This window comes from Monodelphis domestica, chromosome 7 (assembly GCF_027887165.1).
Source record: "Monodelphis domestica isolate mMonDom1 chromosome 7, mMonDom1.pri, whole genome shotgun sequence".
In the NCBI taxonomy this organism is placed as follows: domain Eukaryota; kingdom Metazoa; phylum Chordata; class Mammalia; order Didelphimorphia; family Didelphidae; genus Monodelphis; species Monodelphis domestica.
The window spans coordinates 218,639,601-218,667,269 of record NC_077233.1 but is presented as its reverse complement, the minus strand read 5'-3'; the positions used below and the strand labels follow the sequence as shown (position 1 = coordinate 218,667,269).

The following is a 27,669-nucleotide window of genomic DNA, read 5'->3' as shown; positions in this document are numbered from 1 at the left end:
CTTGGATGAGATCTTTGCAAAAATTGTAGCAAATTTCTATAATAAAGGACTCATATCCAAGGTTTATTAGAGACTGATTCAAATGTTTAAGAACAAAAGCCAAAAAAAGAACAAGAGCTATTCTGTAATAGATGGTCAAGGATGAGAGTAGGAAATTTCAAAAGAAGAGATCTAAGTAATCAATCACACAGGTTCAAGCTCACATTTATTTGATTGGCAAAGGTGAATAAAGGGTAAAAGAAAATTGTTGGATGGGTTGCAGGAAAATAGGCACAATAATGTACTGTTGATGGAGCTGTGAATGATACAGCCATTAAGGAATATAATTTGAAATTAAAATGTCATTAAACTATGAGTACTTCTTGACCCAAAGATAACACTACTAGGTCAAGGGAGGAAGAGAGGAAAGGAGGGAGGAAAGAAAGGAAGGAGGAAGGGAGGGATGGATGATTTGTATATAAATATAAATTTTTCTGTTACATCAAAGAACTGGAAACTAAGAGTACCCATCAATTGGGGAATAGCTGAACAAATTGGGTTTATGAAAAAGAACTATTATTATACTCTGAGAAATGACAAATGGGATGGATTCAAAGAAACCTAGAAAGATTTCTCCGCATTAATGCAGAGGACAGAACCAAAACACCTTATACAGTTAGGCTAATATTAAACACACACACATGCACAGCTTTTAAAACTGAAGAAATCCAATAAAAGCAATAATCAACCATGATATCAGAGAAGCAATGATGAAGGATACTTCATACTTCCTCTGAGAAAAGTAAGGAATTCAAGATGTAGAATAAGATACTTATTTTCAGATATGGACAATGTGAGAATGTGTTGCACTTTACTATTTTTTTTTAATGAGGTTTGGTTTTGAGGGAACATAGAAAATAACAAAAAAAGAAGAAAATTGAATCAATGAAGATTTTGTTTTAAATACAGAAGAATTAAATACAGAAGAATGAACAGGAAAAATCATAAACTAGCAGAATAGCTTTGAAAATGACATGTTGAGAGCCAGGCCTAGAGAAGGGGGGTCCTAGGTTCAAATCTGGCCTCAGACACTTCCCAGCTGTGTGACCCTGGGCAAGTCACTTAACCCCCACTGCCTAGCCCTTATCATTCTTCTGCCTTGGAGCCAATGGCTCCAAGATGGAAGGTAAGGGGTTTAAAAAAAATGACATGTTGAAAGTATCATATATTTAAAAAAGAAAATTATTTATTTTTTATTATATAAAAAATTTTAATTTAAAAAAAAGATAGTAAAGTGCAACACATTCCCACATTGTCCATATCTGAAAATAAGTATCTTATTCTACATCTTGAATTCCTTACTTTTCTCAGACGAAGTATGAAGCATCCTTCATCATTGCTTCTCTGATATCATGGTTGATTATTGCTTTTATTGGATTTCTTCAGTAGGCAAGTAGGCAGTACGCAAGCGATTCAAAAACAGGTTCAATTTCATGTAAAACTCCCTATTTATATGTATTCATGTGTGTATAATATATGTATACAGCCATCGGATGGATGCGAATATTTGTTCCAATGCCCATGAAAGTGGGTGTTGTGAAGCATTCAGAGCTTGATCTGACAATGAAGAAAGAAATGAAAGCCATCCCCTTGCATCCTGAGCCATCGCCAGTGATCTTGACTTTTGTCTTGCAACCGGACTTCACTGTCTCTGGAAGAGAGAGTGAGGCTGACAACTTTATGCAACTCTACCTCCCTTAAATCCAATTCACATATAAGTCAAAATGACATCACCAGTGATATTCTTTTAATCTTCTTCAAGGACAAAGGACAAGAACCAACCAACCTATATGGATATATATAGATATTCTGAATTTAACAAACATCAAATAAAATGGGCATTTCCATATGTGTGCACATATACATACATAACAAAATGACCATGTACCCATTTTATTTTGATGTTTATTAAAATCAGAATAAAAATAAATTCAAAGAAGCACAGTAAAATAAATTTAGATGCTACCTTCTATTAGTAGTATATGAATGCCTTGAGGAAAGGCCTAGTTTCATTTCATCTCTGTATCATACCTGGCAGTAGCATAAGGCAATGGACAAAGCAGGGGCTTATGAAATGCTTGTTAAATTGGATTGAATCATTCCCCCTCCACACACTTCTCCAAACCCATGCTTTCCCCAAAATTTCTCTATTTCTGCCAAAGATATCAGCATCCTATGAGTCACCCACATTTATAATGTCAAAGGCATCTTTGATGTTTTCCTCCCTTTGAACACTCATATCCAATCAGTTATCAAGTACTGTCATTTCTACCTGCATGTCTCTTTTATCCACCTCCTTCTATCCTTTCACAGGGGGAACTACTTGACTTTAGGCCACAATCAATTTTCACCCAGAGTATTGCAAAAGCCTCTCAACTGGATTCTCACCTTCCAATCTCCCCGCTCTACAATCTAACTTCCACACAACTGTCTAAATAATCTTCCTAAAGCACAAATATGAAATTATTCTTCCTGCTCAGTAATCTTCAGTGGCTCCCTGTTGCTTCTAGGATAAACTATAAACAAAGATTATTGAAACTTGAGTCTTAGTTTTTCTTCAGTTGTTTCAATTATGCCCTATTCTTCATAATCCCATTTGGGGTTTTCTAGGCAAAGATAATGGAGTGATTTGTCATTTCCTTTTCCAGCGGGTTTTACAGATGAGGAAACTGAGGCTAACAAGGTTAAGTGATTAGCCCAGGGTTACCCGGCTAGTGAATGTCTGGGGTCAAAGATAAATTCATGAAGATGAGTTTCCCTAACTCCAGCTCCAGAGTTCTATCCTCCATGCCATGGAAGTTACTTTACCACCCTTTACAATAAGGCTTTAGTTTACTTTGCCAGATTTGTTTCAAATTACTCTTCTTTAAGCATTCACTTACATTTCATGTAAAAGGGCCTACTGTCAATTAGTTCTCCTCACACTCACTCTTCAGTATCCCATCACCTCTCTCTTTGTTATTGTATAGAGGGTCCCCTATGCTGAAAATTAAACCCTCCACTCTCCATATTGCTACCTCATAGAGTTTTTATGTTCATATAAGGCTTGGCTCAAGTGCCATTTCCTATGGAAAAATCTGTCCGAATCCCTTGATTTATGTTCAATCCCTCCTCAAATTATTAAATATATACTGTCCACTTTGATGTAAATGCTTTATTCCTCCCAATAATCTGTACATCCTTGAGGACAGACACTTTTTTTTTCATTTTTGTCAATGTATTCCAGATTCCTAGCACATTGCCTTCTACTTAAAAGATGCTTATTAATAAATGTTTATTGGATTTAGGCTGGATTCATGAAATTATTCAAAGCTATAACTCAGCGTAATCTACTTTTCTACTTAGCTCTACTAAAAGATTTAGCTTGGGAGATAATGCAAATAACTATATTATGACAAGATTTTTAAGATTATCTTTGTACTTTCACCAAGGAAATCTGAGAGTTAGGAGTTATCTGGCTCTTTGGAAGAAAAGTCTTTACAACATAACATGAATTCACAGTTCTTTCATATGATCCTAATATGTAGCCAAAATAAAGAGAAGGAGCTACAATTCTGTGTGGTCATCACATTCCCTATTAGCCTACTTAATGAAGAAAATTAGCTAATGGAGCTTTGAGAACTGTGTACACTGGCAAATATTTACAAATATGAGAGAGAAGTTATAATGGCATAATGCTCCCTCACTTTCAGAGTCTGCAAGGTAAACTGCTTCTTAAACCTATTGAGAACCTTAAAAATTCCCAGACCCTACTTCATAAGATTGGATTAAGACCATTCCCCATTTGGGCAGTGAACTCTACTTAGATCAGGAATGTGAGAACTCACCTACTTAAGTCTGCCCTAGGGGAAGATAAAGTTGTAAACTCTTTTCTGAACAATGAAAAGTACTTAAACCCATACTAAGCCATGCCTATTTTAGGACTAATACAAAAAGGGTGCTAAGTACCTATAAAGGTCAAGCAACTTGTGAATTTACAAGGAACAAAGAGCTGAGAAGCTTTCCTGGTGTGAATTACTCAAAATTTCACACCTTCTTAGGTGTGAACTAAAAATGGTCTGTCCATTGAAAAATGTCTACTGTGATTGGTAGATGTAAGAATTTAGGGGAGGTGACAAAGGAGAAAATGCCCTTAAAAAGGAGACAAAAAGCTCTCTCTAAAGAGAGTCAGCTGGGAAAGGCTGCCTTGAAGAGTCTCTCTCAAGACTCTCTTGGGGACATTTCAGATTGAGGATTGAGCTGGTGAAGGCAGCTGACATGATGCTGGCCTGGTGTCACTAGAATCCTTGCTTGGACAGATCTTGTGGTGAGTGATTAAGGACTGACTGATCTTTTCTCTTAGGACTTAGGCTTGGTTGGCCAGGGCTGCCCTGGGCTGGCCTATCCTTTTCTCATTATTCCCTCTTTTTCTCTCTTTCTCTAATTCCTCATTGAATTAATTAATTAAAATCTCTATAAAACCCAGTTGACTTGGGTATATTTCATAATTGGGAATATTTCCCTGGCGACCACCTTATATATTGATTAAAAACAAGACACTGTAGTGAAAACATATTTTCTGCGATCACAACTTACTCTTCCACTCTTATATCTACAACAATATATGGCTCCCACTCTTTTAAATCTCACACTATTTAAGAAATATATTGGATATTTTACCTCTGCATGTACAACCTTCATCATGAAAATCTTTTAATATGCCTTCCCATAATATTACTTACAACTATGCTAAACTAACAAGTAATGGGCCTTCCTTCCAAATTGCTAACCTTTGATTCAGCACCAAATTTTCCAGTTCAATTTGTAATTCCTGCTTCTGTTGTATATAAAAGATTTACAATAATGCAATCTTTAATTTTATTATTATTATTTTCTTTCTGACCTTCAGCAAAAAAAAAAAATTAATAGCAAAGTAGTTCTAATTTTTTAGAGAACAGCTGGAGGAGAGGGGTACACATTAAACATATCCAGGTCTATATATAGACTTATTCTATATGGAATGAATACATGGTATAGTCAGGAAATGTGCAGAAAATTAACTCAAAGTAGTCAATACCAGGTACTTTGTTTCCTTTATTTCTTTTGGTGTCTCACTCCATCCACTCCCACCCTGAATTGACAAACTGAAAGACTGATCATATGTGCTATAAGGGCCTTAAGCAACCTGAATATGAAAAGTAATCTAATGATGTGCACTCAGTGGATTTACTTGATTCTTTCATATCAATCTTCTTTCCCTTTGGGTCACATTATTGATATGAATGTTCACATTAATGGCATTTCATCCATGTCACTGTTTTCAAAAGCACCTTCATGGACTAAAAGTATGAAGATGGGATTTATTCAATCTTGCCCATTTTTAAGATTTAATCACCAGAAGTGTAAATACTCCACTTATCCTTAAGTGGGGGAGGTCTGTGACCGAAGTGTGTGGAAGTGGGTGATGAGTCAGAACCCAATGACTGCCCCATGGGCAGTCGTAGCAAAGCTTTAGCTGTAATTGGTCCACATAAAATGGAAGAAGGGCACAGAAAGTGACGAAAAGGAATGGTCTTAAAAAATGCCAAGAACTTCCTGTGACCAGGTCTTTCACCTTCAACTTGACCTTGGAGTAGCTCTGGCTAAGGACTTTTTTCTATTAGGACTACCACGTGGGTGAATGAGAAAGGCTGACTCCTTTCCCTGGCTTTTTCTGGAGATACTAGCCTCCAGAGAGGCCCCTCATCTTAGAGGAAACCTTGTGGCTAAAACCCCTGTTTAATTTACTTCTAGGCCTCCTTTGCTGGGGCCTCTGAAGCCCTACTTGGTTCTGACCTAGCCAGAGTAAATATCTACTTTCTCTTATTTTCTTACTTTTACTCTTTCTCCTTTTGTAAATAAATTAACATAGAAAATAATTTAGAATTAAATAATAATTCCTGGCGATCATACTCTTAAATAATTTAGTCCAACCCATTAATTTTAACCCCTAACATGTTTTCCCTCCTTACAAAAGGCAGACTACAGGTATTTATCACCAAACACAGCTATGGAAGCAAGATCTCTCCTCAGTCATATATTTATTAGCAGTGACACTCCAGGCAAATGACTTAACCTCTCCTGAGTGAGACCTAGTAATAAACCAAAGTCAAATCCATAAAAACAAATCCTCAAAACAAAGATTGCATGCAGAAAGGGAAATGGGAAACATAAGATATTAGGCCACTGTTTTGGCATAACAGAGGATCCTGGGAGAATATCCAGAAGAAGCTAATTGCAGCAATATTAATAGAACTGAAAATAAAACTAGACTCATTTCATTATATATTCAGCAATTTTCCAAAGGAATATTAATTGCTCACATCCTTTATAAGGTAGATCTACACATCAGTCTTATAAAACTACCAAGGTACAATTCAAGGAATAGCTCCATTGTCCTCTCTGTCTCTCTCTCTCTCTCTCTCTCAAATAACAATTTTAATGTTTTGTTGGTTCAAAAATACCTCCTGTTGTTCCTATCACTTGGCACTCCATTTATGCAACTTGTAGCCATAAAATATAAATACCAGTGCAATCCATCATGTACTTTTAATAGCATTTTCCATTACTTTACCCAGAAGACAGAAATTGATTTTACTCATTTTCCCTTTTTGCTCATCATGTAGAAAGAAAAATAGAGATATCTTTCCCCCTCAACCTCTGTCTAAAATGCATTAGCAATATGCAAAGATCCAAACAGCTTAACTAGTGCATATAAACTGGTCTAGCAACAAAGAATAGCTTAAACATTTAATAAGAATTTAAAAACCTGATACTTTTCAATGTCTTTATATCACTCTCGGCTTCCCAGTAAGAGCAACAGCATACATCTTTTTACCTTTTGAATATTTTTCCAAAATGCAAATGAAGTTTTATCTTTGAAAATGAAATGCTGTTGTTGGGTTTTGTTTTGTTTTTTTTGAATCAAAAATATTACTGCTTTGGAGTTTAGTACTGTTACTTAGTAAGTGTGAAAATCCAGACAAGGTGCTAGCAACTGTCAATATAGAGTCAGGCACAAAATGGAAAGAATCATGACTACAGTTCTCAAAAGCAACAGTATAACAAGGTGAATAAGGAAAAATATGAAGGTGGAGAGAGCAGATCTGCATGCATGTGTATTCCATAGTGGAGCAATATGACAGTTGGAACATGAATTTCTCCTTTCTTTAGTTAAATAGCCCCAAGCAACCGCCACAGCAACAGTCTGTAGAGAGATGACGCTGTACAGTCTATAGAAGTTCAGAAGAGGAAAATTGAGAAGGGAAAGGAAGGTCTGAGAAGAAAAAATGTATATCAAAACTTTTCTGCTATCTTTTCATGAGAAATGTATTATTTAAGATCCTAGATTGTGGACTTGGTTAGGGAATACCTTCTTTAATTCTGCAAAAAGGAAATAAAAATTTGGATGGGAAAAGCAAGCAAGACTAAAGGGAGAGAATACTGTTAAAATAAAGTCAGAAAAAAAGGTAGGTATCAATTATATAACACAAAGGTTTAATTACTCAAATTTACAAAGAGCTAAATCAATTGTACAAAAATCAAGCCATTCTCCAATTGATAAATGGGCAAAGGACATGAACAGGCAGTTCTGAGCCAAAGAAATCCAAACTATTAATAAGCACATGAAAAAGTGCTCTACATCTCTTATAATCAGAGAGATACAAATCAAAACAACTCTGAGGTATCACCTCACACCTAGCAGATAGGCTAACATCACAGCAAAGGAAAGTAATGAATGCTGGAGGGGATGCAGCAAAGTAGGGGCACTAATTCATTGCTGGTGGAGTTGTGAATTGATCCAACCATTCTGGAGGGCAATTTGGAACTATGCCCAAAGGGCAATAAAAGACTGTCTGCCCTTTGATCCAGTCATAGCACTGCTGGGTTTGTACCCCAAAGAGATAATAAGGAAAAAGACATGTACAAGAATATTCATAGCTGCATTCTTTGTGGTGGCCAAAAATTAGAAAATGAGGGGATGCCCTTCAATTGGGGAATGGCTGAACAAATTGTGGTATATGCTCATGATGGAATACTATTGTGCTAAAAGGAATAATAAAGTAGAGGAATTCCATGGAGTCTGGAACCACCTCCAGGAAGCGAAAGGAGCAGAACCAGGAAATCATTATACACAGAGACTGATACACTGTGGTACAATAGAAGGTAATGGACTTCTCCATTAGGGTCAATTCAATGTCCCTGAACAATCTGCAGGGATCTAAAAAACACTATCCACAAGCAGAGGATAAACTGTGGGAGTAAAAAAAACGAGGAAAAGCAACTGCTTGACTACAGGGGAGGAGGGGATATGACTGAGGAGAGACTCTAAATGAACACTCTAATGCAAATACCAACAACACAGAAATGGGTTTGAATCAAGAACACATGTGATACCCAGTGGAATCATGCATCAGCTATGGGAGAGATGGTGGGAGGGGAGGGGGGGAAGGAAAATGATCTTTGTTTCCAATGAATAATGTTTGGAAATGACCAAATAAAATAATGTTTAAAAAAAATTGATATAACACAAAAGAGATATTTATAGATCACCACAAGGAAGCAAAGGTTCTGATTTTCAATAGTCCCAGAAATTCCCTAATACCACAGGAAAAAAATCAAATCTCTGATGAAGTCACAGTTTATCACTAAGCTTTGGGGAAGAGAGTTATATAATACTGAGCACACTGCAATTTAAATGAGAGGGCAGGAATTTCAATTTCATAGTTTTTCATTTCTTCTTTGTAAAATGAGAGAGTTGTGCTCATTTTTGTTCTGATGCCCTAAAATGATGGCACCTAAAGCTAATGGCTAAACAACTAATAAGTATTCAAGGCTGAATCTGAACTCAGGACTTCCTATATGTAGGTCCAGCACTCCATCCAACTTATATATAAAATATACAATAACAATAAAGCATTAGTCTCTATTTGAAGATAATCAAAAGTACTTTAATGACATGACTATGATTCCCTAAGTTGATTCCCATTTGATAGATGGCAACACAAAGATCCAGATGTTGTGTTTTGCCCAAAATAATACTTACCAATGATACTATTGTGGACAGAATTATTATCTTCCTGTACCAGGGCTTTTCCCCTTAGACTGGATTTCCTCAAAGATAAGATTTTTTATTTTTTCCCCTTTAAACCTTTACCTTCTGTCTTAGAATCAATATTATCAGTTCCAAGGCAGAAGAGAGGTTCAGGTTAGGCAACTCGGATTAAGTGACTTGCCAAATGTCAAACAAGTAGAAAGTATCTCAGGCTAGATTTGAATTCAGGACCTCCCATCACTAAGCTTGACTTTCTATTCACTGAGTCATCTAGCTGCCCTTATATTTCTTCTTCTAAAAAGAGTTCTATATCAAACTACTGCTATCTATGTTATCAAAGTACAACTATGGTACACAGGAAGATGATAATGGGGATGTCTTCTTTTTTTCTCACACTATTTTCAGGGCCTTACCTTCATCTTCTATATTATCTAACTAAATAGAATAAAATTTGCTTGGTAGAAGAAAAAATGTAGAAATTTATCTATTCTGATACAATAAGGTCTGTTTTGAAATAAAAATAAATCAGTGAGATATTTCATCAAGATGCTCAAACTTCTATTTCAGGTCATTGACAATGATACAAATTTCATCTAAAGTCAAAAAGCAATCATTATCATTTGACATTTCAAAATTAAATGAACAGAATTACATTTGATATGACCAAATGCTTCTAAAGGCCTTTTGTATCCAGCTGTAGAACCACCACTACCATAACAAAAAACTACCTTTTGGATACTATTAAATTATAGAAAAGCCACCTCTCAGGGATGATGGGGGATACAGCATAAAAATCAATCACCCAGGCTCAGCATTTTCTTTCTCTCCCCAGGTCAATTATGGACAAGATAATTACTGGTCATTCTTTAGCTCTTAAACAAATACTTTTTATCCCCATGAAGAGCATCAATACTCATGTCATGAAAGGGGAGAGATGAAATTAAACCACTACAAAGAGTTGGATGGTACAAGTCAAAAACAGTAATGCACTTCAGGGAATCAAGGGATGAAACTACTGGGAAATTAAGAAAGCCATTTAAATTAATTTATGGAATAAAGTAGTTCTCACCCAAAATTTTCATTTTACAATCAAAGGACACCAAAGAATCTCCATAGATGCAATTTGTTTTCACAGACTAAATCAGAGACAGAGCAGAAGCAAGGGTATTATCACCCAAGAGCAGAAAGTATGGATGAAGGAGGTCAATCTTCCTTTCAGACCTTTCAGAAGTCACCAAGAGTATCTTGGATCAATACTGTCATTGATGACCAAGAATCTGGCTCATGATATTTCATCCTGTCATCCCTACCTGCTTGTGATGCTGGTGCTTTTGTCTGTCAATTCAAGCTCCCTCTGTTGCAGAGCCACAATGTAGTTGGAGAGATCTTCAGGGGTCCTGTGGGGTAAAGGCAATACATAAAACCAAAGGTTAAAAACCCAAATATGACACTTGCTAAAGGATCATTGTCAACTGTAAGTGTCAAAGAACCATAAAAGATACCCGAAGAAGCCTTCAAAAAAAATTCATTAACCGTCTCATATGTACCTTAATGAAAATACAAAAACTTTTATGTGAAACAAGCCCTTTTTTATGACTTTTAAGGGAACCTGTACCTGCAAATCCATGGATTTCATGGACGCACAAAGTATTCCCACCATTTTCCACACTAAAACAAGGCTTTAAGCAATGCAACAGAGCTACAGAACCCACTGGGAAATCAAAGCCCCCAAAAAAGACTATAGCAGGCAGTCATCAGAAAAAGAATAGGACATATTAATAAAGACATGACTTCTGGCATCCTTCTCCACTTCCTGTCTTCTCCCCACACACAATTCCATTCCAGGGAGATCGTGCTCCAGACAATGAGGACTCTTGGTTCTCTCTTCTTCACACCTTGTGTTCCTCTCCCTTGGAGTCTCCTAATGCTCTCCTGTCCCTCTGCAACCCTCTCTGATAGGTAATATTGAACTCTGAAAGCAAACTAGATTTTAATTAAGAAGCCCTGAGATTAAACCTCAACTCTGATATTTACTATTGTATAACCTCTGTCAATTCACATAACCACTCTGAGTTACAATTCCTCATTTATAAAATGGAGAATATGGGCTAAATAACCTCTGTAGTATCTTCTAGTTCAATAGCTATGATTTACGTGACAAAATTGTCCTTATTTTTCAAAATCTACATTCCTCAATTATATACCCTTTCTTTCAAATAATATTACATATTATGTCATCTTTTGAACATTATATTTAATAATTATAATTATTGGGATGTGTCATATTCACCAAACTAGATTATATATATCTCTAAAACAAGTACAATTTATTCTGTTATCTCCTCTAGGTAATTTAGGAAGAATCAATGAACTGAATCAGATATAGAGACTTATATAAGGAAAGACATCAAATCTAAAGGCTAAATGATTCGCAATGGAGGCAATAACTTAAAACCAAAGGATAAAGAGAAAAAGGAGAGAGACATACATTAATCCAATCTTTCATGATCACACTTATAGATAATAATCTTAATCAGCATTACCTTTAGGTTTTCCTTAACATATTTATACAGCTCATAGCACAGGCTTTCCTGTTTCAAAGTAAATGTACTAGCATTCGTAAACATTGTGGTATGCTAATGACTACCATAATAACAGTGGTAGCTGATGAGAGCATAAGACCAGAAAGATAGAAAATTAGTCATCTTCCCCGTGTCTTTTATCTCTTTAACCCTCCACAAAAAAAAGGTGGAATTTTACAACAGATGTAGAAAAAGTATAGCTAAATCCAAAAATCAAAGGAAAGAGAACACTGAAAAGGTAAAATCTTTATGAATTAAAAACCAAAAAAGTTTAATTCTTCATGGGATGAATCAGCAGTTCTCCCCCCATCAGATTCTACCCTTCCTGCAAGGGGCACAATCTAAATAAAGAATAGTTAGAGGGGGTCATAAAAGGATCACCAAGACTATACAAACTCAGTTATCATATATTCCTCCACACAATCAATACAACCATGTCTAGAAAAAAGAGAAAACAAGAGAGTTGAAAACATGTTCACTTCTAACAAGGACCAGACACAGCCATCCACAACCACTATAGAGACACTAGTAGCACAGACCTCTTCCTCTGCCCCAACCTTCAATAAGTAACAAAAATTGACTCTGTCTATGTATTAGAAAAAAAGCAAAGACAAAAAAATTGAGGGTGGGGTATAGCACACATGGCTGCTCCAAGCCAGTAGGAAAAAAATACTGAAAACTAGTTATGACTACTATCATTCCCCACAGAGGGCTCTCATGATAAGTATCTAGAAGAATAAACCTTATATCATGAAACATGATAGAAGGCTGCCCAATCTCAGCAACAAAGGGAAAACTAGAAAATTTATTACAGGATAAAATTTTCTAAGTTAAAACATGAAAGATTTTAAGGGAAAACCTCCTATTAAGAGTTAAGAATACAAAAAGATGTATCAATAAAGAAGACTCAAAATCCAGGAAGTAGAACGAGCTAATTAAATCCTCATAGATAATACAAACTTCCCTTAACACATTAAATGTAAACTGAAAGTGAACCCACTTTTATTTGATTTAGTTAGTTAGTTTGGGAAATTTTATTTGGTTAACTAATTTAGAAAATTTTTTCATGGTTACAAAATTCATGTTCTTTCCCTCCTCTCCCCTGTGAATCTTAAAATTTACTCAGACAGTACTTTAGAAGATTTGGTTAAGCTATTCCCCATTTTTAACAAGGGAGTGTAACAGTTAAAATTAGTTTCTCTGCTAGAAGTATTATATTTTTTAGAGGTTTATTAAAGATTAAGAATTAAAGAAAATACAAAATAAGAAAGCACGTGTCTCGGCCTGGAGAGCTCATTGACAACCACTCACATCTTGCCTGCTAGATAAAGAGCTGCGTGTGTAAAGAACCAGAAGGAAGAGAGACCCTAGGTGGATACAATCAGTTTAAATACCCCATCTCACTCTTGGCCCAGGTGAGGTTACAAGGCATTTTGGGAAGTGGCCAAGGACTCTTGGGAATTGAAGTCTGGGGTTCAAATCTCCATTTTTACAGGAGGTACTTGGTCAGGAATGTATTGAGAACTTTAAAAAATTACTCCACCCTGCTCAGACAGTGCCTTAGGGGAAGATAAAGTTGCAAATTCCTGATTGAACAATGAACAGTCCCCAACTCATACTTATAGTGAAGCAAAAACCCTAAGCCAAGTGGTCTTTATATTGAATACAAAAGGGTGCTAAGTACCTATAAAGGTTAAAATAATCACTAAAAGGTCAAACAACTTACAAAAGGCAAGCTTAGCAAAAGAGATGTGAAATACTCAGAAGATATAATATACCCAGAAAAGGTGAGAACTGAAGAGTGATGAGAACTAAGAATGGGCAAGTCCTGGGAAAAAGCATCTACTATGATTGATAGATGTGAAAATTTAGGGGAGGTGACATAAGAGAAAATTCTCTTTAAAGGGACCTCTCAAAACTCAGTTCAGTTTGGAAGCTGAATTGGAGGAGTTGAGGAGTTCAGAGGAAGGTCTCTGAACTCAGTTCAGGAGTTGAGGATTTCAATGAAAGACTGGTGCTTGCTTGAGACAATCTTGTGGTGAGTGATAAAGACTGACTCTCTAGGCTTAGGCCTAGGCCATTTAGCCTAGGGGATTTATACTATTCTTTCTCTTTGTGTGTGTGTGTGTGTCTCTCTCTCTCCCCCCATTAATTCCTTCATTTGTATTAATTAACATCTCCATAAAGCCCAGCTGACTTAAGTATTTTCATATTTGGGAATTTTCCCATGGTGACCGCTTATTTTTAATATAAATCAAGGCACTAAAAATTATCTTTACAGTTTGGCTGAAACCTTTACAGTTTTGGCAATTCACAGTCTTGGAAAATCACATTTTTGCGGTTACACCCCCTCCCGTAGCCAACACACAATTCCATTGGGTTTTACATGTGTCATTATTGATCAAGACCTATTTCCATATTAATGATATTTTTACTAGGGTGATCCTTTAGAGTCTACATCCCCAATCATATTCCCATCAACTCATGTGATCAAGCAGTTGTTTTTCTTCTGGGTTTCTACTCCCACGGTTCTTTCTCTGGATATGGATAGCGTTCTTTCTCATGAGTCCCTCAGAATTGTCCTGGATCATTGCATTACTGCTAAAGTCCATTACATTTGATTTGAACCCATTTTTAAAGAAATAGAGAATCCTGTGGACTTTCAGAAAACATGAATCAACAATAACAAATTCAAGAAAGTTTCAAAAAAGGATGAAATCCATTAAGGAACAAATTAGAAGTGCAAGTCAGAACTGAGGTCTCAGTATAGAATTTTAAAAACTTAATGAACAGATTGGAAAAAACTGAAACTACAATAAAGACTCTCTCCAGTAACAAAAAACTGATTAACAGATTATAATTAATGAATGAAGACCATACTACACAAAAAGGATACAAAGAAGAAAAGAATGAGAAGCCTGGCTCTCAAGGATCTCACATTTTAATAAAGGAGGGCAAAACAAAACACAGAAGGATTTATTTGCAAGTCAGAGGAAAAGTCCCATGTTTCTTTGGATCCCTTCCCACCCTAACCCCTATCCCCATACCCAAGGAAGCCCAAAATGGTGATCTACAGAATGCTAAAAAACTTAAAACACAATGCTAGTATAGGAAAAAATAGCATTAAAGAAGTAAAAGGCAAAAATATTAAAAGAACATATATATTCTATACAAACCAAAATAATCAGCCCTGAAAACCAGATACAGGAGGAACAACGTCTGAATTTAAAAAACAAAGTGTCAATAGAGAGAACCTATAGATCACCTCCAGGAAAAATAAAATTGCTCAATTCAAATTCCTTGATATATAAGCATTAAATTTTACAATTTGAATGAAAACTAACAAATTTTGTAAATGAAAAGACTTAAATATAAAACAAATACAAACTACCCAAGATTTTTCTAAAACCACAAGAAATCATAAAAAGGAATAGAATAGTATATTCCCCAAAGTAAAAGTGCTAAAGATGTAACCCAAAACTCTATATGCTGCAAACCTGAAATAAGTCACCAATAAGGTGATTTGAAAGATAGACAGACATTTGAAAAAATCCAGAAAAATAAATATACCAAGACACAATATTTGACTAAGTAATACTACAAGGAAAAGAGAAGACTAATATATTTCCTGACTCGGTAAACTCTTAGTAACCAGCTCTGGGAGCAGGTAAATGCCATGCTGACAGGAATCTGAGTAAATTATAATAAGATTTTGATATGGAAGAATAATCTTCTACAAATGACTTCAGGACAACTCTAAACCCTTAATAAAAAGTGAGGTTGTGAATGAAACCTATCAAAAATCACTGCAATTAGTGAGAAATCAAGATTCAGGTCTTTATGAGAACAGTTTACTCAGATTTATGGAATTTAATGTTTTATCTTTCCCTTCAATCCAGTTCAATAAATGTATTCATCACTAATGTAAATGTGACTTTCAGGTCACCAAAAAATAAAAGGGGGGGGGGAGGAAATTAGAATTGCAAAGGAATGGCATTACTAAAAGAAAGACATTTTAAAGAATGGTGACCCTAGGAAGTTTCATTCTCAAGAAAAATAAAGAAGAGAATAAAAGGAAATCTAAAAGATAAGACCTCTCCTTCTAATATCTTAGGATTCTCTGTTCTTGTTTGAGAAGTACATAGACATTGTCTAGTTTTTATCTAACTCTCCTTTCTATTTCCAATGTAAAGCAAGTATTCCTGTAAAAAGGAGATACCCAGGATTTACATTATAATCAACAATTAGACTAACAAGATGAAGTCTGATCACAGCTTTTATTGACAGTATGTGACCATAACATACAAGATAGAACTCATGATGCAAAGATCTCTCTTTTCAGTTAGAGAAGAGTAGATATCAAATATATTCAATATAGTTAAAATTATATACGAATATGTCTCAAAAAAAAATCTCAGTTCTCCATTACACCAACCATCTAGATAGGTCTAAATGTCTTTGGGACAAGAGAATTAGAATATGCAAACAATTCTCTTGACCCTACCAGTTGGTAGCAGTTGCAATTATCCTTTCTCAGGACCAGACTTGGAGATTTTCTTTCCTTAAAACATACTGCTGCATTTGGAAATATTATCTAATTCACTCCAATTTACCACAGTTTCTAAGGAAAACACCACACCACTTCAGGGCTCTCAGGAAACATTGAGTATTCCATATTTGGAGTATCTTTGGCAGGGTCCAAAATAAGATTAGAAGGGAAACAACAAACTGGAGGGAAATTTTTATAACAAATTTCTCTAATAAAAGTCTAATTTCTCAAAATTATAGAGAATGAGGCCAAAATTATAAGGATATAAGTCATATCCCAATTGAAAATGGTCAAAGGATATTAACAAGCAATTTTCAGATGAAGAAATCCAAACTGCTCAAAAGAAGTGAAAAACGAATTTAATAGTTTGCCCATCTGAATTATTCTGCTTCCATAAGAGGCTGCAAGGCATACAGTTTACCCCCACCTTAAGTCTTAGTAATACACATAAAACAGGTTATACATTTTCACTTCACATATTTCATTTGAATTTCTTACAAGAAAAGTGACAGCCAGTTATTTCAGCAGTTCCACTTCATTCTTAAGGCTTATTATTGAAACCAATCATAATGCAAACATTCAGGAGTTTACCATTTCACTAACCCATTAATAATGATCTAGAAAATAGTTATATATTTCAACAAGTCAAACACATGTTAGATTACAAGGATAGAGAAACAAGTATACACAAAAAGCATTTTTTAGAAAAAGATCAAAATTTTCAAACAATTTTTAGCATGCCTGAAATATATAATCTCCATATAAATTCCATATAATCATCAAATATTCATAGCATACAAGGCAATGTGCAAACACTTTTAAATGATTCTTAATTCTGAAAGTGTCAACTTTGATACAAGGGATTTGACACATAGAAATAACTATAACTTGGGGCAGTTAGGTGACTCAGTGGATGGAGAGTCAGGGCTGGAGATGGGAGATCCTAGGTTCAAATCTGCCCTCATATAACTGAGTGACCCTGAGCAAGTCACTTAACCTCAATCGCCTAGAACTGCTGTTCTGCCTTGGAACCATTAATTATTATTGATTCTAAGATATGAGGTAAGGAGGTAATAATAATAATAATAATAATAATAATAAATGATGATGACAATGATAATAGCAATGCAAAATGATAAGTATATAAAGAGCAAAAGGTACATTTGACGTGCTAGCAGAGAAAGTTTATTAGCAGGATACTTGTTAGCTTGTACCTGTGACTCTAGAATTTAGTGACTGGAATATAGAAAATGCTCAGTATATAAATATGGACAACTTCAAATTCTGATTCGGATACTTACTAGTTATGGTTGTTATGCAAGGTAACAACAAGCATTCATTATTAAGCACTTACTCTGGAACAGATCTCTGTGATAAGTACCCAAAAAAGGGGGGGGGGACAAAAATCAGTCCTTGTTCTCAAGGAATTCAGACTAATGGGGAAGAAAACATAATTAACCATATAAAAATAATAGATGCAGAATAAATTGGGATAATCTCAGGAGGAAAGCACTAAGATTAAGAAGACTTGGAAATTTTTCTTACAGAAGAGGATACTTATTTGGAACTTGAAAAAAGACAGGGAAAACAGAAAGCGAAAAATGTAGAATAAAATTCAAGAGATGAGGGAGAATCATTAAAAAGTCAGGAAGTAGACAGGCTTGTGCAAGAAATAACAAGGAGGTCACTATTAACAACTCACAAAGTACATGAGCGAGAGTAAGGTCTAAGTAGGTGAAGAGATGTAGGAGAAGACTAGGTTACAAAGGGCTTTAAAAGTCAAAAAGGTAATTTTATATTTGACCTGGAGATAAGAGGAAGCCAATGGAGTTTACCCAATTGGGGGAAAAGGGAGCACCAAGGGGAAGTGTTTGACAAAGATGTACTTTTAGGAAGATCAATTTGTCAAGCTATATAGGGAGACCAAGAGACAGCCATTCTAATAGTTTAGGCATTAGATTACAAGGGCAAAGCACCAGAATGGTGTTATTGTCAGAGGAAATGACAGGATTTATACAACAGATATCAAAAAGGTTGAAATAATGAGATTTGGCAACAGATTAGATATTAAAGGCAGGAACAAGATGACCTGGTAACAGACTGACTATTGGGAGGGTAGTGAGTTAAGAGAGAGACTAAGGAAGTGAAGAGATGTCTACTTTGTGACTGGGGAAGATGGTGACACCATCAAGAAGAAAACAGAACTGTGAGAGAAAAATGCATTTGGAGAAAAAGGTAATGAGCCTTGTTTTAGACATATCACATTTAAGATGTCAGAATGATATCCATTTTCCCAACAGATTGATAGCAACAAGATCCTAGAGTTTAGAAGAGAGGTTAAGAGTTGTACAATAGATATTAATAAAAACAACGACGATAAAAACAATAGCTAACATTTATAGAGCCCCTATGGGCCAGACACTATGGTGTTTTACAAATATTATCTCATTTAATCCTCACATCAAAACTATGAGGTTGATGTTATTATTCCTCATTTTGGAGTTAATGATGTCAAAGGTCAGATTTTAACTTGGTTCAAATCCAGCCTCAGATACTTCCTAGCTGTGTGACCCTGGACAAGTCACTTAACCCCCCAGTGCCTAGCCCTTACCACTCTTCTGCCTTGGAACCAATACACAGTATTGATTCCAAGATGGAAGATAAGGGTTAAAAAAGTCATTAGATTTGAGAAGTTAGATATTACTGGTAATTTTTCATAGATTTCATGTGAAATATGATATCAGAAAGCAGACTACAGAAAAGGAAGAAACAAAGAATAAGAAAGGAAGAAACAAAATGGGTTTATTTTTAATCCCTCTATATATTGATTTTTTCATATTTAGTGAAAGGGAAGGGAATAGTTGTTCCTCACAACAATCCTAACATTGGAGCTATTACTATCCTCATTTTATTGTTAAGGAATCTGAAGCTGGCAGAGGTTGAGTGAATTGTCCAGGGCCACACAGAGAGTAAATATCTTAGCCAAGATCTGAACTCTTTCTGAAATCATCAGCTTCTTCTAAATGATGTCTCTAAATATTTAAGTGATCTGATTAGATTAGATGAGGACTAAAGCCCTTCCCAAGTTAAAAGGTTTAATCTTTAATCCTTTTAAAACTGACATTAAGGCTCCACTTCCAGCTGAAAATACTATAATTCTGCTAAATGGTACCATTCCATTCTCAGGACTCAATCTTATTTCATTGTTTTTGAACATGCACTGTGAAGAGATACTTAGCCAGATGAAACTTAGTAAAATAAAAACTTAGGGGATGCCACCTCCTACCCTACACTCAGAATAAGTACAAAATGTTGATACTGAACTTAGCCCAACCACACAGAACTGTTTTTAAGCCTTATATAAAACCTGAGCCTTCCACATAAGGAACAGCAGTAAGTTTAACATGGCACATATTTCACATTACTGTTTCTGCTGCTGTTCTACCTTGAGGAGATGCTTAAGGGGTGAAAAGTAATGTGCTAATGTTTTTCTTAAGAAGTCTCATGGGGCTAAGAAAACTGCAGTTATAGGTCTGCCTAACAAAGTCCTCTATAGGACTCACAGGGTCCTATCTTGTTATTCTTACCATATACTACATTTCAACTTCTCCTAAAAATTCAATAGGGTTGATCCAGAATCCAGAATAGGGTGGATACTAAAATTCTAGACATTTGTCTAAGACTAGATATTTCTTCCCTGAGACACAGAAGGCTTAGGAAAACCTTCAAAGTAGAATAAAGTAGGCTTGGGTCAAGGGTCTAGTACTTCCATGTCCTATCAAACAAAAGGAATAAAAGTTGGTATAAGCTAACAAAAGTACTTTTTACCATACTATACAGCTGAAAGAGTGTTAAGAGCACTAGAACCGGTACCACCGAACCTGCATCAGGTCAAAGCACTGAAATGCTAAGGAGCCACAGTGAAAAATCACACAAAGTTTTGCAGGGGCCATTATAAAGGGGTATTGAAATAATATTCTAGAAAGGAAAGAATATGAGTTTACAGCCAAGAATATCTACTCAGGAAAACTCATTATAATACCAGAGAGGTAAAAAAGAAAAAAGAACCTTTAATGAAATAGAGGATTTCTAAGTACTCCTGAGGAAAAGACCAAGGCTAGGTAAAAATTCTGAAGTGCAAACAAGAAGTAAGAGAAACATAAAAAATAAGTATGAATAAGCACTCAAAAGGGATAAAACAAGGGAACACTGCATATATTCTAATACAAGGAGGCGATTAAATGTCTTCTCTGAACCCTATCATCATCAGGGCTCAGAGAAAATTTAATTATTTAAAGCTTGTGAATAGGCTTGACTATCTTAAGAGAAGAATGGAAAGAGAGGGGAGGAGGAAGACAATAGGGGAGGAAGGGAAGGGAAAATTAGGGGAAAGTATCTGTAGTATTTAAATTAATTTCCAACACTCCAAGAATTATATTTTATGAAGTTTATTAATCACTTGACATAGAAGGATTCAAAAGAAAATAATAGTTAAAAAAAACAATTATTGAACAAAATTAAGACTATGTGACTAAGTTCTCCTTGCCTGTTTAAAAAGCCCTCTCACCACAGCCCAGACAGGAAGAAAAACAAGTGAGAGGCTGGGCTACACCAAATTTATATCCTCCCTATGTCAACAAGGAACAAATAAAAGGGGGAAAGGGAGAAGAGAAAAGCTGAAATGTGAACCTTACTCTCATCTCAACTAGTCAAACAAGAGAAGAATATACATAAACACACTCTTTTACACATAGAGTTATGGGAATGTATTTCACTCAACAGAGAAATAGAGAGAACTAGGACAAGGAGCTGGGGAATGAAATGGAAAGCATATTAAGGCGGGGGGGGGGGGGGGGGGGGTTATGCTAGGGAAAACAAACTCTAAAGTATGCAAAAATAGCTGCACTTTTTTAGGTAGCAAAGAATGAGAATTTAAAAGGATTCCTATAATTTGCGGAAATGGATAAACTAATTGGAGGGGCAGTGAAGACACAGTTTTCTACTGTAAGTTTTTAGGGAAACTTTGGGAATCCTTGAATGAATTAATACAGACTGAAGGGAACAGAAGTAGGGAGGAAATTTACATAATGACAGCAACATGATAATAGTAAACAACATTGAAAGAATAAGGAACTCTGATTAGAGTGTTGAAGAAACATGATTCTAGTGAACTGAAAATGAAACATCCTACTCACATTCTGATAAAGGTGCGGGATTAAAAAAGTGACAGGAAGTATTTTTTCTTTAAATGTGACCAGTAAGGAGGAATTCCATGGGAACTGGAATGACCTCCAGGAATTGATGCAGAGAGGAGCAGAAGAACCAGGAAAACATTATACACAGAGACTGATACACTATGGCACAATCAAATGTAATGGACTTCTCTATTAGCAGCAATGCAATGATCCAGAACTATTCAGAGGGACATATGAGAAAGAACTGTGGGAGCAGAAATGCAAAAGAAAAACAACTTTTTGATCACATGAATCAGTGGGGCTATGACTGGGAAAGTAGACTGTAAAAGATCACCCTAGTGCAAATATTAATAGTAAGGAAATGGGTCTTGATTGATGGCACATGTAAAACCCAGTGGAATCTCACATCAGATATGGGAGGGGAGTGAGAGGAGGGGAGGCAAGGAACATGAGCCTTGTAACCATGGAAAATTATTCTAAATCATCTAATGAAATAAAATTTCTTAAAAACGTGACCAGTATAGATATTTGTTTTGTTTAACCATAGATATTTATAACAGTGACTTTGGTTTACTTTTGTCACAATTAGGAAGGAGGAAAATGGGGTATGACGAGAGAATATGAAATTTTGCTGGCTGAAGGAAATAAAATATAATTTTTTTAAAAATTCACAAGAAAACAGGATGGTCCAGAAAGAAATTAAATTTAGTCTAACACCTCATACCAAATGCAATGCCACAAGAATCTTATGTGATAAATATTTAAAATGTCTTTTAAAATGCTTCAGATCATTAATATTTTGTAAATGCAAACTGAAGAAACTCTAAGATCTTATCATATCCAACAAACTACTAAAGTTTACAATAAAAAAAAGACAACGATTAGATTGAATGTGGAGGAAATAGCTACACTGATATAATTGGTGAAGTTATAAATTGGTCCAAATACTTGAGGAAAAAAATGTGGAAGAATGTCCCAGAATTGATTAATTATGCAGATTATTGCTCTTTTAGACATAGCAATTCAGCTACTTGGCCTAAAGCCCAAAGAGATTACAAAAAAGAGAAGAAGGTATACAAATCTTTATATTGTTTTTATAAATAAAGCAAACATCTGGAAATGAAGTGAGAGGGTTAACCCACCAACTGGGAAGTGGCTAAACAAAGTATGGTTAATAAATTTAATAAAATATCATTGTGCTATGAGAAATGATGGAAGTAACTGTTAGAAAGAAGGCTGAGAAGACTAGTAGGAATCAATAGTGAAGAGGGAAAGCTAGGAAAACAATGATAATATAAGGGCAACATTTTTATATAAATAATTTTGATCTTTATGAATAATTTTGAAAGACATAAAAACTCTTATCAATGATTAATCATAACTACAGAGAACTAATGATGGAGGATGTGACTCACCTCATTGACAGAGAGGCAATGACCTAAATATGAAAAATCAGACATTTTTGGACATGGACAATATAGGACTTTTTTGTTCTCAATTAGTCATATTAGCAAAAAGAGTTTTGTTCTACCTTTTGATTCATTTTTGGAAATAAAAACTTTTCATTTAAAAAGTAAAATTCTGGAATCCCGAGGACTTCCAGGTAAGCATGGCTGCAAACTAGACGCAGCTTGCTTCCTCTCCTCAGACCCAATGACACAGATGACCACAAAAGACCCTCCCAAAATAAACAACCATCCTCATAAGAATGGATAGACCCCACACCAAGGTGAAGCTCTGAAGGTAGGTGGGATTCCGGCACCTCCACAATATAAGGGAACGAAAAGCTGACCCACACTCCCAACAAATTGGGCAACAAATTGGGAAACAATCTTCATAAAAAACCTCTGAAAAAGCTCTAATTACTCAAATTTACAAAGAGCTAAATCAATTGTACAAAAAATCAAGCCATTCTCCAATTGATAAATGGGCAAGGGACATGAACAGGCAGTTTTCAGTCAAAGAAATCAAAATTATTAATAAGCACATTAAAAAGTGTTCTAAATCTCTTATAATCAGAGAAATCCAAATCAAAGCAAAGTAGGGACATTAATTCATTGCTGGTGGAGTTGTGAATTGATCCAACCATTCTGGAGGGCAATTTGGAACTATGCCAAAAGGGCAATAAAAGACTGTCTGCCCTTTGATCCAGCCATAGCACTGCTGGGTTTGTACCCCAAAGAGATAATAAGGAAAAAGACTTGTACAAGAATATTCATAGCTGCACTCTTTGTGGTGGCCCCAAACTGGAAAATGAGGGGATGCCCTTCGATTGGGTAATGGCTGAACAAATTGTGGTATATGTTGGTCATGGAATACTATTATGCTAAAAGGAATAATAAAGTGGAGGGAAATTCCATGGAGACTGGAACAACATCCAGGAAGTGATGCAAAGCTAGAGGAGCAGAACCAGGAAAACATTGTACACAAAGACTGACACACTGTGGTACAAGAGAACTTAATGGACTTCTCCATTAATGTCAATACAACGGCCCTGAACATTCTGCAGGGATCCAGGAGAAATAAACACTATCCACAAGCAAAGGACAAAGGGTGGAAGTAAAAACACCCAAGATAAGCAACTGCTTGACTACAGGGGTGGAAGGGACAGAAATGAGTAGAGACTCTAAATGAACACCCTAATACAAATACCAACAACATGGAAATGGGTTTGAAGCAAGGACACATGTGATACCCAGTGGAAACGTGTGTTGGCTAAGGGAGAGACGGTGGGAGGGGGGGAGGATGAGAAAAGGATCTCTGTTTCCAAGGAATATTGTTTGAAAATAACCAAATAAAATAATGTTTAAATTGAAAAAAAAACAAAGATAAAATTCTATTTTAAAAAATGACACATACATGGACATTATAATTCAAAAACAACAATTTTACCCAATGAAAACCAACAAACTGAAAGTAAAATAAAAAATTAAGGGATAATCTTTATGATAAACATAAAATAAAATTCTAGCATATAAAAACAAAGGAGTTAATATAAATTGATAAGAATATGATCTATATCTCAATAGACAAAAGACCAAGAGGTCTCAACAAAAAAAAAGACACAAATTATGAAAAACCTCATGAAAAATAAACATTTCAATAACAAGAGACATAATAATTAAAATAACTTTGAATCATCATCTCATGGCAACGATATGGGAAAAAAGGCCCTCTATTACTCTGATTATGGAAATCCAAATTGTATTCTTCTTGGAGAACAATTTAGCAATGAACAATAAAGAGTTAAAACTGAGCATACCTTTTGATACACGTTTTCATTATTAATTTCTATGTCTAAAAAAATTCTAGATGGGAAAGACTGAACAAAAATATTCATTGCTGTTTTTTTAATAGAAAAAAAATAAAATTTTATTTCTTAAAAAGAGATCATTTTGCAGCACACTGGGTAGAGTGCTGGACTTAATCAGTACCTGAGTTTGAAAACTTGCCTCAGCTACTTCCCAGCAGTATAACCCTGGGAAAGTCATTTAACCTCAATTGTCTAATTCTTACTGCTCTTCTGCTTCTAAGACAGGGGGTAATATTATTCTTAATTAAAGAGATCATTTCAACTTTGTGGTAGGACCTCAGAAACACAATAAAATCAATTAAAGCATATTATAAATCCAATCACGATTATATAATACAAATTTCTCTGCTTTAAAAGCCATGAAGTCATCAGACATATCATCAAAATCAATGCACAATTCAAGCTATAATGCAACAATATGTTCAAAAGTACATTTCGATTTAAATTTACATCTGAGCCACAGATCTTAAATCATGGTGGGTAGAGAGTGCATAGAGAGGTCAATGATCAATATGAATAATTTTTCATTAGCCAGACAGATTCCAAGGTAAGGGTCATTGTTTGAGACACCTGATCCTAAGGTAAGTATTCCATGCGGGGCTAAAACTGACAACTATGTTTCATTCAGAAATTACCTCTGGATAATTATCCAACTGAGAATCAGCCCCACATTGTTGTGGTATATAAAAGAGAGGTGTGAAACTCTGTTATCTCTTTCCAGTTCTTCTCAATCCCAGGAGATGACCACGCTGTCTAATTTTAAATTATTTTCAGTTTGATGAAGCTCTTACTGACAAGCTACAAAAGGAATAATTCTCTTCACCTACCCTATAAATAATTCTGAAATCAATATTTTTAAGTAAACACAATACACCTCTAATTTCACATCTACCTTCTCTTAAATCCCATACAGGTTTATAGGAAAAAACGGCATCCTTATTTTGAGAACCACAAATAAGTAGTTTTATTTCATTATAACCCTAATTTACTTTATTTTATTAACAAAATAGTACCTGGATTAGATAATCAGTATCAACAGGTGACGAAATACTGAAAACAGTGTTCACTTAATTATTTGACATTCCTAGAGTCAGCACATTTTATCACTTGTGTTGAGGAAACTTAAAAATAACATTAAAAAACTTAAAAATAATATTTCAAATGAAGGCAATGCATGGGATAGTGGTTTATATTCATTACACCAAATTCTACAGATTTAAAAAAAATTTTCTATTCATAAAATATTACCCAATAAAAATAACTGATATGTGTTTGTATTACTGTATTGGGTTAGCTGAATAAAGGTTAACAAATGATTATTAAATCAGATCCAATCCATTAAAAATTTAAATAAGTTACCTATAAACAAAGGTGAGAACTTCTGTTTGAGAAACTTATAAACTCTTGAACATATAAGCTATTATTAAAAATAGTTAATAGCTAGCATTTATATAGTGCTTTAAGGTCTGAAAAGAGCTTTATGAATATTATTGCATCTTAGTCTCACAACAACCTAGAGGTAGATGATGGTATTCAGATCCACTTTATAAATGAGGACACTAAAGCAGAGGTTAAATGATTTGCCTCAGGTGACATGGTTCCACTCCATCCTGGAATTTTTTTTTTGCTTAAACATTATTTTATTTAGTCATTTCCAAACATTATGCATTGGAGCCAAAGATCATTTTCTTTTCCTCCCTCCCCTCCCTCCACCACCTCTCCCATAGCCCACGCGCAATTCCACTGGATATCACATGTGTTCTTGATTCAAACCCATTTCCATGTTGTTGGTATTTGCATTAGAGTATTCATTTAGAGTCTCTCCTCAGACATGTCCCCTCAACCCCTGTAGTCAAGCAGTTGCTTTTTCTCCGTGTTTTTACTCCCACAGTTTGTCCTCTGCTTGTGGATAGTATTTTTTCTCCTAGATACCTGCAGATTGTTTAGGGACATTGTATTGACCCTAATGGAGAAGTCCATTACATTCGATTGTACCCCAGTGTATCCATCTCTGTGTACAATGTTTTCCTGGTTCTTCTCCTTTCGCTCTGCATCACTTCCGGGAGATTGTTCCAGTCTCCATGGAATTTCTCCACTTTATTATTCCTTTTACCACAATAGTATTCCATGACCAAAATATACCAAAATTTGTTCAGCCATTCCCCAATTGACGGGCATCCCATCGTTTTCCAATTTTTGGCCACCAAAAAGAATGCAGCTATGAATATTCTTGTAAACGTCTTTTTCCTTATTATCTCTTTGGGGTACAAACCCAGCAGTGCTATGGCTAGATCAAAGAGCAGACAGTCTTTTATTGCCCTTTGGGCATAGTTCCAAATTGCACTCCAGAACGGTTCGATGAATACATAGCTCCACCAGAAATGAATTAATGTTCCTACTTTATCCTCCAGCATTCATTACTTTCCTTTGCTATCATGTTAGCCAATCTGCTAGGTGTGAGGTGATACGTCAGAGTTGTTTTGATTTGCATCTCTCTGATTATAAGAGATTTAGAACACTTTCTCATGTGCTTATTAATAGTTTTGGTTTCTTTATCTGAAAATTTCCTATTCATGTCCCTTGCCCATTTATCAATTGGGGAATGGCTTGATGTTTTGTACAATTGATTTAGCTCTTTGTAAATTTTAGTAATTAAACCTTTGTCAGAAGTTTTTATGAAGATTATTTCCCAATTTGTTGCTTCCCTTCTGATTTTGGTTACATTGGTTTTGTTTGTACAAAAACTTTTTAATTATTTATTTTACATTTTGTGACTCTTTCTAAGTCTTGCTTGGTTTTAAAGTCTTTCCCTTCCCAAATGTCTGACATGTATACTATTCTGTGTTTGCCTAATTTACTTATAATTTCCTTCTTTATGTACAAGTCATTCACCCATTTTGAATTTATCTTGGTGTAGG

The 27,669-nt window shown here is 35.2% G+C and overlaps 1 protein-coding gene across 8 annotated transcripts in view; it reads right to left on the bottom strand.

Annotated features, from left to right (window-relative positions):
- MAD1L1 (mitotic arrest deficient 1 like 1) overlaps positions 1 to 27,669 on the bottom strand; it is a 999,035-nt gene that overhangs the window by 840,612 nt on the left and 130,754 nt on the right. For 7 of the 8 annotated variants that reach the window (XM_056804306.1, XM_056804308.1, XM_056804307.1 and 4 more), the window contains one exon: positions 10,423 to 10,509. The exons of the other annotated variant lie outside the window; for it this stretch is intronic. In XM_056804306.1, coding sequence (XP_056660284.1) covers positions 10,423 to 10,509 — 87 coding nt within the window. The remainder of the gene's footprint in view (positions 1 to 10,422; positions 10,510 to 27,669) is intronic. 8 annotated transcript variants of the gene reach the window in all.